At 34.6% G+C, this 16,355-nt stretch overlaps 1 protein-coding gene across 1 annotated transcript in view; it reads right to left on the bottom strand.

Moving 5' to 3' along the window:
- Abcb5 (ATP binding cassette subfamily B member 5) overlaps positions 1-16,355 on the bottom strand; it is a 118,641-nt gene that overhangs the window by 97,513 nt on the left and 4,773 nt on the right. Inside the window, exons 2-4 of the mRNA XM_026408509.2 lie at positions 8,072-8,129; positions 6,426-6,576; positions 2,827-2,881 (exon numbers count right to left, since the gene is read on the bottom strand). Of these exons, the coding sequence (XP_026264294.2) occupies positions 2,827-2,881; positions 6,426-6,576; positions 8,072-8,129 (264 nt within the window). The remainder of the gene's footprint in view (positions 1-2,826; positions 2,882-6,425; positions 6,577-8,071; positions 8,130-16,355) is intronic.

Raw genomic sequence — 16,355 nt, 5'->3', positions numbered from 1 at the left:
GAGAGATTGAATGAGGAAGCTACGCTCATGGAAGGATCTGAGGAAATTGATGCTGCAGGTGCACAAATGATTCGACAGCAAGGAAAAAAATCTTTAACAAGGATGCTTGCTGCAATATTAGCTCTATTGAGCTGTCAGGTAAATGGGAATCAGGGAGAAACTTATTGGACACAAGATCCACCTTTAGTACACTCAGCAGTGTGGACTAGAGAATGTATCCCAGTATTTCTAATGACTTATATATGATGGGATTATTTACAAGACCCACGTTACTCCCAACCATGTGACTGGATTTAATTATTCTGGCTATAGTGCTCAATTATCTTGTGTTGGTCCCACAATCAACAGGCTGTCTGTCTAAAAGTGTCATTTAAGGAAAAGACAGTAGTTGGGAGACCTATATCAACTAATGGTACAATTCCTGGTGACTCAAAACCTTGTATCAGATCAATTATTAAAATGGGACTTTCTCATAACCAAACAGTCATCTCAGCAGAACGTCCATGAATACCTCATTGTCCTAATCATTCTGCGATAGAAATTGACATCTTTCCTATGTAGATAGATTGTATAAATACTTTTCCAGTACAAAATAAGGTGTCTAGAAATAGTGGGTATATTTTGGACTGGTCTCCTAAAATTGACAAAAGGCAATTGCTCAAGGTTACTTCCATGACTCCTGGAGGATTTGTTAGTAACATCTTGACCTTCAGCGAAGGTGGCATTCAGAAAGATGTTTGGTGCTCAATTGCTGCCTCAGAATTCTTACATTTTACTGACAAACCTTTACAAGACTTTGTAGACAAAAACTGTAAGAAGGTTCTTGTTATGGCTTATGGGCCTGCGTTCAATCTCCTTACATTTTAATTACTGGAAATGTAAAAGTTAAAAGGAAAGATGATAGATATCTTGTAACATGTAATAAATCGAATTTAATTACTTGTATCACCAGATATAATAGAGGGAAAGGAACGCTGATACTTTATCAGCCCTCTTTTGTCTTATTGTCAGCTAATATTATTTCAGAGCCATGATATGCTGATGCTGGTTTTCAAGTCTTACAACAAATACATGCCCAGCTATGAAGACCTAAAAGTGCTCTTGGTCTCTTAATAATGGGAGTTGTTGCCTTAGTTTCCTTTATTGCTTCAACAGTCACAGCTGTATCTCAAAATATTCAACACACAAATTTTCTTAATAATCTGGCTCAGAATACTTTCAAGGCTCTTCATCATCAAATAAATATTGATGAGAAGATTGAGATGAAGCTAAATGCCTTAGAGGCTACTGTCATAAATATTGGTAATGAACTTTGGCTGTCTAAAAGTGTCTATAAAATTCAAGGAAAGACTTAAATGTCATGCTAGCTATAAATATGTGCGTGTTACTGCTGCCAAATACAATGCTTCCCAATGGGATTGGGAGAAGATTAAAAACCATTTATTGGGTATTTGGCAAAATAATAATAACATTTTGGATCTTTTGAAACTCCATCATCATATTCAAGATATACAAAAAGTAAGATTGATTTTTTGGGTCCTACTTCTTTAGCTGATCAAATACTTAGAAAATTGAATGGCTTTAACCCTGGAAACATTCTTAAACATTCTTCATGATATATCCTTATATTGTTCTCTTTGCTACTAATTCTCTCTTGAATTGTAATTGCAGGATGGTGAGACTTCAAAACAGTGATTTCGGGACTCGAAATAGTAACCCATCACCTTCTTTTTCAAAGAAAGAAGGGGAAATATGTAGGGAGCCACTCTGAATAACTTGCGCCTTCCATCCTGAAGCAAGAGGCTTTGACCATCACTACATTTTGTAGTGATCTGGGTGGTGTCCTGGTTCAGGAAGTTGAAGGTGTGTCTTCAGATGTAGGCATGTTGCCCCTTGGGTTGAACTACCCTCACCTGTCCCTTGTAACCTTGCCCCTTCTGGCCTTTTTTGGATGGAACTTTCTAAGAACAAGTGTCCCCCCAATAAAAGCCCACTTCCGAATTTGCTTGTTCTCTCTCATCAGTCTCTCATGACTTTGTCTTGCTCTCCCATTTGGGGAGCCTGAGGCCAAGAATGGAGAAGCCATCCTGAAACTTGTTTAGAGGTACAGGGTGTGTCTGTTTTATTTGGTGTCTCTGGAAATTCACACGAGCAACCTTAAGTTCAGCTGCCCACATGGGTCCGGGGCAGCAAACATGCTGAGTAAAGAAGCATCTTCCTAACTAATGCAATATGGGACAGAGTGAATAAATGTGAATAAAAACAGAATGTCTTTATAAGTTATTTTTATTCAGATTTTACTATTTTTATTATAATAACCTAAATAATTAGTTTCTAAAATTGGTCTGAACAAAACCTTACTCCTTACTTTTTTTTTAACTATTTATTTATAGCATATAGCTTTTCAATTTTTAAATTTATAGAAATCTTTTCAATTTATATAAAGAGCATTTCCTACAAGACTTTGAAAGAAAATAGTTTTTTTTTTTATTTTTAAAGAAAGACAAGTCCTTTATCTTCGAGGACATGATCCTTCAGTTCTAGAAGGCAAAGTTGCTATAAAAATGCAAATTGTCATAACTTTTCTACTGATGACAATTTTCTCAAAGACACATATGATATGCATACTTTTCAAATAGAGGAAGAATTATTCACTAATTATGTTATAAATACCAAACAAAAGAGAAGAACATATTTACTTTAATTGCTATTATATAAAATTAATAATCAGACTAATTTTTTTTACTATATTTTATTGTAGGTGTGGAATAGAATGGTGTGCAGAGAGGGCATGCAGTATGATAGCAACACTCCATTTGGACTTACATGGTCACGTCTTCATTCAGCTTCTCTTGAAACTGAGTACAGTTCTGAGAAATTGCTGTAAAAAAAGTTTTTTTTTAAATTATAAAAGAAAGTAATTTTCAGTTAGCCATACTGTTTCACAGGTATTCCTCCAAACTACACATAGAACTTTCTAGAGAAAATGGACTTCATGCCTAACACAGGCCTAGGATCATCTTATTTTCTATTCTTCAAACTAGTAGTTGAAATAATTATTTCTGCTCTCAAGAAATATTCATGCAATGGCTAAAAATACAAGGAAACACTAACAATGTAGCTCATATTCAGGAAGAATTCTTTAGGACTCCTCTAATCAGGCAACAGTCAGGAAAGCAACAGTAACAGAATTCCCTATTCCTACTTGAGATCATACATTTAGAATTCAGTGTGATACACCCCAAATGATTTAGAAAGTTCAAGAAAAGCCAGAACTCATGTGGAAGTTCTAAAACTAGAAGTCATGGAAAATCCTGAAAGGAAACTCACTGAAATATGTGGGGTTACAACTAGAATAGTCACATAATAAACCCATGTTTCAAATAATCCTTCAGTTACAAGTCTTTCATGTAAATTTTTAGTAAAACATAGTTCTAGTAAAATATTCTAGTAGAAAATACTTCATGTATATTGTAAAAAATTCATTGTACAATAATGTTATACCATGGTCCTGACTTTACCAACAACACAAATGTGGTCAATATTCACTGCCATAATTTTAGTGTTTAAAACTCTATGATCAACATTATAAAGGCATCATGACTTTTCATATCTTATATAGTCATAACACCATTCCCTATAATAATGTCTATGAATTTATTTATATGGAAATTATTATTTCTCCCTTATTCTGTTTGTGGAATTGTGGGAAGGAAAATTTTTTTTTTTTTTTAAATTTTTAAATGTTCCAACAAAGAGTGATGGCTAAAGTTCTTTTTTTTTTTTTTTTTTTTTTTTTTTTTTTTTTAAAGAGAGAGTGAGAGAGGAGAGAGAGAGAGAGAGAGAGAGAGAATTTTTTTAATATTTATTTTTTAGTTCTCGGCGGACACAACATCTTTGTTGGTATGTGGTGCTGAGGATCGAACCCGGGCTGCACGCATGCCAGGCGAGCGCGCTACCGCTGAGCCACATCTCCAGCCCCGGAAGGAAAATTTTTGAAGCAGGCTTTTCAAAAATAAAAGAATTGACATGGTAGAAGTGAAGATTTTAAAACCTAGTAAAAAATTTTAATGAGTTTTAACTGAGCTAATGAATGGAATAAACATTATTTCTAAAATGGTATCACAATGACATCAAAATAACAAAATCTAATTTTGGATATTGTATTAATAGAGATAATATGTAAAGAAATTCAGCTCTGGCGCCAAAATGAGCACCCAATGAATGATGGTTATTATACATGTTTTATTTGTAGGAGAAAATAATCATATTATTCTCCTAGGAAATCAATGTTAATAAATAATAAAGTTATTATTAAAGGGTTTTAATAATCTGTTATAATATACCAATAATATCACAAATGTATATAAATCCTTATCAAAACTGCTTTTATGATTATGATATTTGCTAAAATTCACCAAAGCAATATCAGTCAGAGATGCATTGCCAATTGCTGTCCAAGGCTTGTAAGGCAATCAATTATACAATATCTCTAACAAAAAGAGCACCCTCAAGTGACTGCCTTCTGTTGCTAGTTTTACCACTCACTCATTCATATAGTTGGCAATCAATACATTTTTCTTAGTGAACTACTGGGTCCTTCCAAATGACAATTAACTTAGCTTACATTATTAAAATATAAAATTTTAATTTCATTTATATCCTCAATTTTACTTTTATTATTATTTTTTTAAACAATTAGGCAGGCAACTATCATCTGGATGGATATAGAGATGGAAGCAGTGGGTGTATTTCATTCAAATAAAAGTGGACAACTGAAAGATTATTAACCTTTAGGTGAGAAACAAAAAGGCTTAAATTAGTATAGGGCACTGACAAAAGTACACAAAGCTAGACCAGTATCTACAAGACATTTAGGTTTTAATGTGTTACTTGCCCCAGTTTTTAAAAATAGCTGTAAGGATACTTCCTAGTGTGGACTTTGGGGACAAATATGTAAGTAAATCAGGAAATTACTTATATTTATAATATATACTTGATAAAAGAGACTGTATATAGGAGAATCACTAGAATTTACATTTTAAGGAATAATGTGACCTTGTAGGACATGGCTGTGAAGTAGGACACTAGAAAGGGTGCATGAAAGATGCCTTCAAGCACAGGAAATAGGAGCAAATGTCTACGGGTGCTATGAAAAGAGTTTTGCACACTCAATTGCTAAATTTCCCTCCTTATCTTTTATCAAGATATTGGTCTATAGTACTGTAAGTTTTTGCATGTTCCTTGCTGCTTCCTGTCTGAATTATGCCCTATAGTGCCACACAAGTCCATGTCTATTGAATAACTCCAAGTAGCCAGAAAGATTTAACCATTCTTACTTTCTTGATTTCTTCTTTTTATTGATAAGTGGAATGGAATGGCCCAAACTTTTGATTAAATCCTGGTATAATCACCAATTCTGATAGAGCAATATTTGAATTTTCAGAAAAACAAGCCTAACCATAGTGGGTTTCAGAGGATTCTTGTGCACCATCAACAAGCCTTTGGACTTGACCTGTGGCACTAGCTCTCTCCTGGGGCTCAGACTGGCCAGTATCTGGCATATTTTAGACTTGCCTAACTCCATAATCATGTAAGTAAATTTCTTAAAATCACTTTCTCTTTACACACACACACACACACACACACACACACATACAGAAAGATTCCTACAAATATGAGTAATATTTAAAATGCCTATAAATGAGTAGAATGAGACCTTTTTTGTATACTCAATTGGTAGGTTTCCCCCTTATCTTTATTGAGGATATTGTCTCTTGTACTATAATTTTCTGCATATTCTTTTTTTTTTTGGTTTTTTTATTGGGTGTTCACAACATTACAAAGCTCTTGACATATCATATTTCATACATTAGATTGAAGTGGGTTATGAACTCCCAATTTTACCCCAAATGCAGATTGCAGAATCACGTTGGTTACACATCCACAATTTTACATAATGCCCTATTAGTAATTGTTGTATTCTGCTACCTTTCCTATCCCCTACTATCCCCCCTCCCCTTCCCTCACATCTTCTCTCTCTACCCCATCTACTGTATTCTTTGATATTTCCTTGTTGAAGTGTGCTCTACAGTGCCAAGCTTGTCTATGTCTATTAAAGTGCCCCAAGTAGCTACATATGTATACATATGCACATTGGCCTATCTCTCTCTCTTTGTATACATATACATACACACAGAGATGTATCTACACACATGCACACTTATTGATTGTGTTTCTCTGGAGAACTTAGCAAGAACTATTAGGTTCTTTAGTATCTAGTGATATAGAAGAATAAATGATTTAAGTACATATTATACAGTTTGTTTACAATGCAATAATCTGCACTATGAGCTCAATTCCTGTTTTATTTATTATATGATTTTGGGTCCCCAGGAATCCCGAAAAATAAATCTTGTACTCACTTGTGTTGGTTTGGACTAGACATTCACTAGTAAGGTGATCACTCACTTCTCCTAAAACCAGAGACATTAAAGGAAGACAGGCTCCATTTACCAGTGATGCCAATATTCCCAGGACCATGAGCACGATGTCCAGTCCATCAGCAAAGCGGAACTGAGGAAAACAAGGCAAGGTACTGTGATGGCTGTAAAACAAACGTCACAACCCAGAGCTTTTGCCAGCAAGTGAATGCAACTTTACAAATTGATTGAAATTAAAAAGTTATAAAATCAGGGACATGCATTTATATATAAACCAAACCAAACCAAACCCAAAATCCAATATTAAGACTTTACAATAGATTTTGAGGAACTCTTTGAAAAAATACAGCATTTAAATCTGTATAAACTGTAGGTGATTGCATAAGTCAGTTAAGATGTGGACATGAATCAGAAGCTTTTTTCTACTTAGTTAATATTGGAATAGGTTAAGATATTTTCAAAGACTGCAGTGAAAATATTTTAGTTTATGAAAAGTTAACTGAGGAATTTCTAATTCCCTAGTCTCATCAGGATGACAGCATTGTCACCACTAGATGCAGTAAACAGAAACCAATTAGTGAAAATGTAAGAAATTATATTTCTAACTTTTTTAGTTCCTGGGATTCATTGTAACCAGAACAGTGTCTAACCTGTGAATAAGGATCTATAATAATTTGCATGACTAGAATAAAAAAGAAATGCCTGAAAGCTTAGATAAGTATTCAATGCATTATATTCTATTCTGTACTGGTTCCTACAACACCATTCCAAAACCAAACCGGGAACAAAATTTGGAAACATGAATTATTTATCTTAGTGAGAGATCAAATGGAATATAAAAAAGCATAGTAGTGCAATTATATTGGAACAACAATAAGAGGAACTTAATTCTTATTTTGGGTGGAGTTTAAAAAAATGTTGTGTTTTTCTGTTCATTCATGCAATAGTTAATCAGGATTTATGAGTGGCTTCTGCAGCATTTTAGTCAATATTACCTATGATAACAGGGTATTGCTCCCTTGCTGTCCCCCAGAATAGTATGCTATCTCCTTGATAAAGGTTATCATATTCTGCTACTTCCCATATTTAAAAAAATTAACTTTTCAAAAACAACAGCTTCCTATATGTTTCTAATAACATTGACAGCCAGGCCTAGAGATGAGAGTGGTAAAGGGAATGTCTGAGAATGTATGCATGAAAATGTTCCTTGCACATATTTCAAAGAAATGTGCGGACACATTTTCTGATATGTAAGCTTTATGAAATACTAAGATAATTATTTTTTATTTAAAAAAAGATTTATAACATTTTTTGAGATGATAACTGCAACTCACAATATCAAAGTGGGATTATTGGGAAATATTTAAATGTAAATAAATTAAAAGTCTCTCATAATCCTTCATCTTCATAAATGTGTAGATATTGTGCTATTTTTGCTTATCCTTTAATGTGGGACTTTATATTTGTTTATATTTTTCTTATTGGAATTAACACTCTGATAAATTCCTCTGTAAACTCTTCTTTCCCCTAACCAATGGATGTAAACCACCAGATATAATCCTTCTCTGCACCACTGACAATTCCCTAAAATGTTCTGATATGTGCACTTTCTACTTGATATCACTTACTATCTCAATAGCTCCAACAGCTTGCTTTCTTGTTTTAGGAAGTTGTTCTTGTAGTGTTCTAGAAAATAGAAAAGTTACAGTATAAACATAATTTGCAAAATTTTCCAATTAGCATTTTGCTAAATGTCAAATATTGCCCTTGGTGGTAACTTTAGACACTTACAAACACTGAAGTTTCGAAACCAAATTTAACAATAGAGTACAAATATTTCTTGAAAAGGCACTGGGAAAAGAAGTCGTCACTGGCTGTCTCTAACTTTGTTAATTAAGTAGAAATAAAGACAAAGACATGCATCTGTAGTAAAATTTTTAAAAACTGTGACATAAACTATATAACAGATGTTTTAGTCAGCTTTTTCACTGCTCTGACTAAAAAATTAGACCAGAACAACTGTAGAGGAGAAAACGTTTATTTGAGGGCTCACAGTTCAGAGGTCTTAGTCCATAGAAGAATGGCTCCATTCTTCAGGGCTCGAGGTGAGGCAGGACATCATAGAGGAGCAGTGTAGCAGAGGAAAGCAGCTCACGTATGATCCAGAAGCAGAGAGAGATACTCCACTGGCCAGATACAAGTATATACCCAAAGCCACGCCCCTGTTCCCATTTCCTCCAGCCATACCTATCACTCCACGCAACAGTTAATTCCCATCAGGAAATTAGGTCACTGATTGGGTTAAGACTCTTACAACCCAATCTTTTGTCCTCTGAACCTTCTTGCACTGTCTCACATGTTAGGTTTTGGGGGATACCATACATCCAAACCATAACAGCAGACTTTATCTACTTAATCACTTTAAAGTGTACAACCAGAGCACTGAATATCTTCACATTGTTGTATTATCATTTTCATCCACAACACTTTTTTCCTCTTGCAAAACTGAAACCCTATATCTATTAAGCTACTCTGTATTGTCCCCTTCCCCAGCCCCTGGAAGCCACCATTCTACTTTCTGTCTCCATGAACCTGACTATGATAGTTATCTCATATAAGTGGAATCATACAATAGTTTTCCTTTTGCAACTGGCTTAATGTTTTCAATGATCATTCTTGAATTATTCACTTAACAAATTGTCTGCAATTTTCATTCACATTGTATCATGTTGAAATTTCCCCGTTCTCAAGGCTGAATACTATTCCATTGCATGTACAATGCCACATTTTGTTGATCCATTCATCAACTGATGGACACTAGGATTTCTTCCATATTTTGGCCACTGCTAATAATGCTGCTATGAATATAGGCATACAAGTATTTCTTTGACTCCTTGCTTTCAATTCTTTCTTTTAAATATTTTTTTAGTTGCAAATGGACACAATACCTTTATTTTATTTGTTTATTTTTATATGGTGCTGGCGATCAAACTCAGTGCCTCATGCATGTTAGGCAAGCACTCTACCACTGAACCACAACCCCAGCCCTGCTTTCAAGTCTTTTGAGTATGTACCCAGAAGCATAATTGTGAAACCTTATGGTATTTCTAGTAATTTTTGAGGAACCACCACACTTTTCCACAGCATCTACTTCATTTAACATTCCTACCAACAGTGCATAAAAATTCCAGTTTTTCAACCTCCTCACCAACACTTGTTCTTTTCTTTCTTTTTGGATGGTAGTCATCCCCTCTTTAGTCTTTGTCTATCATTCAAATGAAATCAGGCATGTACTTCCCCAATTCCTCGTGGTAACTAGCAAAATTACCCACTTCCCAGTCTAGTTTTCTGTGGGAAGGCAGATGTGGCAGTTGTGTTCCCACTGATCTATTAGCTTTTTTTGGGGGTGGGGGTAGGAGTCCACCACTGTATCTAAACAAACATAATGAAGTTGCTAGTAGACTACTTTAAAAATGGGAAAACTAGTCACAGAGTAAACCACCCAGGTTAAACTTAGGTCTGAATCCACAGCTTGAACTTCCTTCCTTTATCTATCTATCTATCTATCTATCTATCTATCTATCTATCTATTTATTGGTATTAGGGATTGAACCCAGGGGTGATAAACCACCCAACCATATCTCCAGTCCTTTTTAAATTTTTATTTTTGAGACAGGTTCTTGCTAAGGTGCTGAGACTGGTCTTGAACTTACAATCTTTCTGCCTTAGCCTGGAGTTGCCCGGATACAGGCCTATGCCAACCTGCCCAGCCCGAGAGCTTAAACTCAACTATAGAGTTATAATGCTGCTTGTGAAATACATACTGATGATATAATTTCAGTCCAAAAATAATATTCAAATGTACAAATGAATTCTAAAATAAATTTTTCTCCTCATCTCTCCCTCATACCATCACTCTAGGGCATAGAATTTAAAGAATCTGCTTTGAATTTTTGAGGTAATGGTGCTTAGACTGTATGGCAAAAAGTTATGGGAAAGTTTAGTTTACCTTTGGAAAATAATAATAGCAACACAACCAAAATTGAAGCAGTACAGGGTGTGAAATGTAGTTCTTTTATGTTCATATGTTCCCAATATTTGATTTTTTTTTATATAGTCACAGGTGCAGCCACTGTGGGAAATAATTTGGAGATTCCTTAAAAAACTAGAAATAGAATTATATGATCCAGCAATCCCTCTACTAGTTACATATATATAAAGGAATTGAAATCAATATGTTGATGAGTTGTTTGCATTTTCATGTTTATTTCAGCATTACTCATAATAACCAAGATAGGGGGACATCCTAAGTGCCCAATAATGGATGAATTGATGACGTGATGTAAATATACAATGGGATACTGTTCAGCCTTTAAAAAAAAGAAAACTTATCCAACTGGAAAAAAAAAACAAATTAAAAAAAATGCACCAAAAGACAAATATTATATGATCTTATTTCTTTTCAAATCTCAGAAATTAAACTCTCAAGAGTATGGGGCTGGGGATGTGGCTCAAGCGGTAGCGCGCTTGCCTGACATGCGTGCGGCCCAGGTTCGATCCTCAGCACCACATACAGACAAAGATGTTGCATCCGCCAAATACTAAAAAAAATAAATAAATATTTAAAAAAAAGAGTATAGAGTAGAAAAAGGGTGGTTACCAGAGGCCGAGGAGGTGGATAATTTGGGGAAAGAGAGATGCTGAACAAAAGGAGCATATTTTCAGTTAGGTAGGAGGAGTAAGTTTCAATGTTCTTTTGCACAGCATATTGACTTTAATTAATAATATCATATACTTCAAAATTGCTAAAACATAGGATTTTATACTTTGTCGCCACAATGAAATGATAAGAATGTGAAGTGACAGATAAGTTATATTAGCCTGATTTACTAATTCCACAATGTACACATGTATCAAGCATCCCACTGTACCTCATAAATATACACAATTATTAGCCAATTCAAAATAAAATAATAAAACAAAAAATCCCTATGGAACAACAACAACAATTCCAAAGAGAAATTTTCTTTATTTTCAAGAGTTTTCTGAAGGCAAGATTGCGGATTAGTGGGAAGTGGCTTTTCTCACCACTGGGTGACTCAGGACGCAAACAACAAGAAAACTACTTCTCTGGAAAGTGAGTAAAAAAAGAAAAAAAAAGAAACAAAATAAAACACTCCATTGATCTACTGATACTCAATATTGGACAGAGAGCCTTGGATACTGGGAAATTTGGGGTATATCAGACTAAGGTTATAGGAATAGAATTGGAGCTGAGCTAAGGAATAGAATTGAAGCACAGAAAATACACAAAGTCAGAAAAAGATCAAAAAGTGGTGGGAAGATCTTGGAATGGGAAATCTCAGGATTGAAGGGGCAGCCTGGCCTGGGCCAACCCAGAAGCTATTTAGTCCAATAAACTGGTGCATGAAAGTCATGGTCTGCCAGCTGGGTACAGGGAGGCCAAGGTGGAAACATTTTAATACCTCCATAAGTCTGGAACTCAGACTGGGAACTTAGATTCTTGAGTTCAGGAATGAAACCAATACATGACCAGCAGACCCCAACTGTGAGATTTAAAGTAAACCAAGCACATCAGGAGAATCTCTGGCACAGAGAATTTCTGGCATGGGGAGACCATTTTGCCTGAGGGAAATACAGATCAGAGAGGCCTGAGAAAGCTGGCTCCTCCTCTTCCCTACTCCATTGAACAAGGGCAGGGAGAAACTGAACAGGGTGGAGGGCCTGAGCTCAGAGCTGGGAAAGAGTCCTTCAGAAGCCAAACAAAGGCAGTATCCCTGAACCACAGAACAGTGAAGGACCCACTCCCACTTCCCACAGGTGGTGCCCTAAAGAGAGGAGTGAGGTACAATACTAAAGTGCTAGATTCATTAGTGGCTAAAAACTCCCCACATGATAAAACACCTGAGGCCATACCAGACTGAACCCCGGCCACTGGGAGCTTCACTTGCAGGAATTCATCTCACAGAACACAAAGGCAGCTACGCCCAGAAAGTGAAGCCTAAAGCATCTTCCACAGCTCCTCACACAATCCCAGTGAGAAGAAAAGTTGAGAAACAGAAAGACAGTTTGGTACAGGCAGTGGGCAAATACTCTCACTGACTGTTCTGTTTTTGTTTTTGTTTGAATGACTAATGACTGATCCATGGTGGACCTTTGTACGCAGACATATTTGTTTCTGCTTTATCGGTTTTAGCATTTCTTGAAGGTAGCTGTTTTTTGTGCTCTGTGTTTTGAGGATTAGAATTTTTGATTAGTATATTTTGGATTGATTTTCTGTTGTCTCTTTCACAACTCTGTTTTCCTTTGTTTCTATTTCTCTTTGTTTCTAACAGCTAAACCTATTGTGTGCTTCTCTCTCTCTCTCTCTTTCTCTCTTTGTCTCTCTCTCTCTCTTCCTCTAACTCCTTTACTTCCATTTTTTTTGTTCTTTCCCCTTATAAACATATCCTACATTGCCTCTGCATTTGTCCTATTCACTTATTGAATCTACAAACCCATTTTTACTACCTCATCTCTTCTTTTAAAAGAATTCTATTTTAACTGGATACTTATTCATATATCATTTTTTTTTCATTTTTACCATTTTATTTCAAGATGGTTTTTTTTGGATCAATACTTTGAAGACTAAGGTGTTTGATTAGTATATATTGGTTACATTCTTGTATCTTTTATTTCTTTTTGTAGTTATTTTTAATATTTTTTCACTTTTTATTTTATATATGTTTCTCTCTCACTTCTCAGTTTCCCTCAACTCTTTCTCTCTTTTCTTTTTTTTTATTTTTTATTTTTTTATTGGTTGTTCAAAACATTACAAAGCTCTTGACATATCATATTTCATACATTAGATTCAAGTGGGTTATGAACTCCCATTTTTACCCCAAATACAGATTGCAGAATCACATCGGTTACACATCCACATTTTTACATAATGCCATATTAGTGACTGTTGTATTCTGCTACCTTTCCTATCCCCTACTATTCCCCCTCCCCTCCCCTCCCATCTTCTCTCTCTACCCCATCTACTGTAATTCATTTCTCTCCTTGTTTTTTTCCCATTCCCCTCACAACCTCTTATATGTAATTTTGTATAACCCTGAGGGTCTCCTTCCATTTCCATGCAATTACCCTTTTCTCTCCCTTTCCCTCCCACCTCATGTCTCTGTTTAATGTTATTCTTTTCCTCCTGCTCTTCCTCCCTGCTCTGTTCTTAGTTGCTCTCATTATATCAAAGAAGACATTTGGCATTTGTTTTTCAGGGATTGGCTAGCTTCACTTAGCATAATCTGCTCTAGTGCCATCCATTTCCCTGCAAATTCCATGATTTTGTCTTTCTCTCTTTTCTGCTAACATCCACTCTCTATTGTTCTTACACTCTTCCTTTAAATTTTTATTTCTTTTTTTCTCTTCCTCCCTCACAATCATCACACCCTATGTCACTTCTGTTCAATCTCTGGTCACCAACTGAAATTGTAAAACCTTTTGTAAATTTTTTGTTTTTACTGTGGGCAATAACTGGTTATATAATTTTTGGTTATTGTGACAATAAACATTGTAGATTTCATAGCAAGGGCTATTTGGTCTAATGATATAAGTTGTTTACATCAGTTGTTGTTATTATCTGTCTCCCCCTAAACTTTGTAAGGTATGAGAAACCTTTAGGGACACTATAAGTCAACAGTGTAGAAACTCTACTGCCTCAAAACCAACTCTTAGATGTGTAGACACATAAACAACACGAAAAAGCAAGGGAACAATCCATCCCAAAGAAACCAAAGTACATCAAAAAGAGAATCCATAATGCCACCGTGAAAAAAGTGTCAGAGAAGTTTAAAAAGTTCACAGTTAAACTAATCTGTTAGGTAAAGGATAATGTAAGGAGTGAAATCAAAGAGAAAACACAGGAAGTGAAATACCACCTCAATAAAGAGAGAGTCTGAAAAAAAATGAGAAAAAATCCTTGAAATGAAGAAAACCATAAATCAAATTAAAAAGTTATTGGGAAGTATCACCAGCAGACTAGACCAGTGGGAAGGCAGAGTTTCAGACAATTAAGACAAATTCATAATCTTCAAAATAAAGTTAACTCTGGAGAAAAGATGTTAAGAGACCATGAACAGAAACTTCTAAGAAATATAGGATAATATGAAAAGATCAAACTTAAGATTTATTGAGACAGATAAAGGTTCAGAATACCAAACAAAGGAATGAATATTTTTTTAATGAAATAATATCTGAAAATTTTCCATACCTTAAGAATGAAATGGAAAATCAAATACAAGAAGCATATAGGACTCAAATATACAAAATATCAATAGACACACACCAAGGCACATTATGATGAAAATGCCTAACATACAGAATAAGTTTAGAATCTAAAGGCTGCCAAAAAATAAAAAATAAAAAAAGCCACATTTAGAGGGAAACCAACTTGGATCTCAGTTGATTTTTCAACCCAGACCCTTCAAGCTATGCGGTTTTGGCATAATATATAGCAAACTGTGCAGGAAAATGAATGCTAACCAAGAATACTACACACAGCAAAATTAAGCTTCAGAGTTGATGATGAAATAAAAACCTTCCATAATAAACAAAAGTTAAAAGAATTCATGAGAAGATCTGCACTACAAAAATTTATCAACAAAGTATTTCATGAAAAAGAAATAAAAAAACCCTGAAAACCAGCAAATGGAGGAACTACACTAACAGAATAGTCAATCAAAAGGGAAACTAATTTAAATTAAAAACCAAGAATAATTCAAAATGACAGGGAATTATAAACATTGTATGTAAATGGCTTAGACTCTTCAACTAAAAGACATAGACTGGCAGATTGAATTTAAAAACAAAAACCAAAATATACTGTCTCCAAGAGACTCACCTCGTAGACAAATACATTCACAGACTGAAGGATGTGGAAAAAACTTACCATTCACATGGATCTCATAAATAAACAGGGATTTATATCCTCATATCTGATAAAGTGGACTTCAAGTTCAAATTAATCAGAAGGTACAAAGAAGGTCATTTCATACTGCTTAAGGGAACTATATATCAGCAAGACATAACAATCTTAAATATTTATGCCCCAAACAATGAAGCTGAGTTCTATCATTTACAGGCATGAAATAAACTCCTCACAATCTCAAGAATCAAATAGATCACAATAATAATACTTGGTGACTTCAACACACCTCTCTTACCAATTGATAGATCTTCAAAACAAAAACTAAATATAGAAGCTATAGAACTAAAAATACAATTAATAATTTAGACTTAACAGATATGTACAGAATATTTCATCGAATGACCAAATACACTTTTTTTCTCAGCAACACATGGATCATTCTCTAAAATAGACCATATCTTAGGCCACAAAGCAACTGTTAGCAAATACAAAAAAAAATAGAGATAATATGTTGCATTTTATCGTACTATAATGGAGTGAAATTAGAAATCAATAATAAAATAAAAATAAAAAGTAGAAGCCCCTCTAACACATGAAGACTAAATAATATGCTATTGCCATTGAATGACCAATGAAGAGCTGAAGAAATAGGGGTGAAATTTTTTAAAAAAAAACAACTTATAGGTAAATGAGAATAGTAACACAACATATCAAAATCTCTAGGAAACTATGAAGGAGGTTCTAAGAGGAAAGTTCATTGCATTGAGATCACTCATTGAAAAAATAGAAAGCCACCAAGTAAACTTTCACATCTCAAAGCCCTGGAAAAAGAAGAATGAATCAACACCAAAAGCAATAGAAGACAGGAAATAATTAAAATCAGAGCTGAAATCAATGAAATTGAAACAAAAGAAAAAAAATTTTAAATCAACAAAACAAAAATTGGTTTTCTAAAAAAATCAATGAAACAGATGAACATTCAG

Source organism: Urocitellus parryii, chromosome 3 (assembly GCF_045843805.1).
Source record: "Urocitellus parryii isolate mUroPar1 chromosome 3, mUroPar1.hap1, whole genome shotgun sequence".
NCBI lineage: Eukaryota > Metazoa > Chordata > Mammalia > Rodentia > Sciuridae > Urocitellus > Urocitellus parryii.
This window is presented reverse-complemented; position numbering and strand designations above follow the sequence as displayed.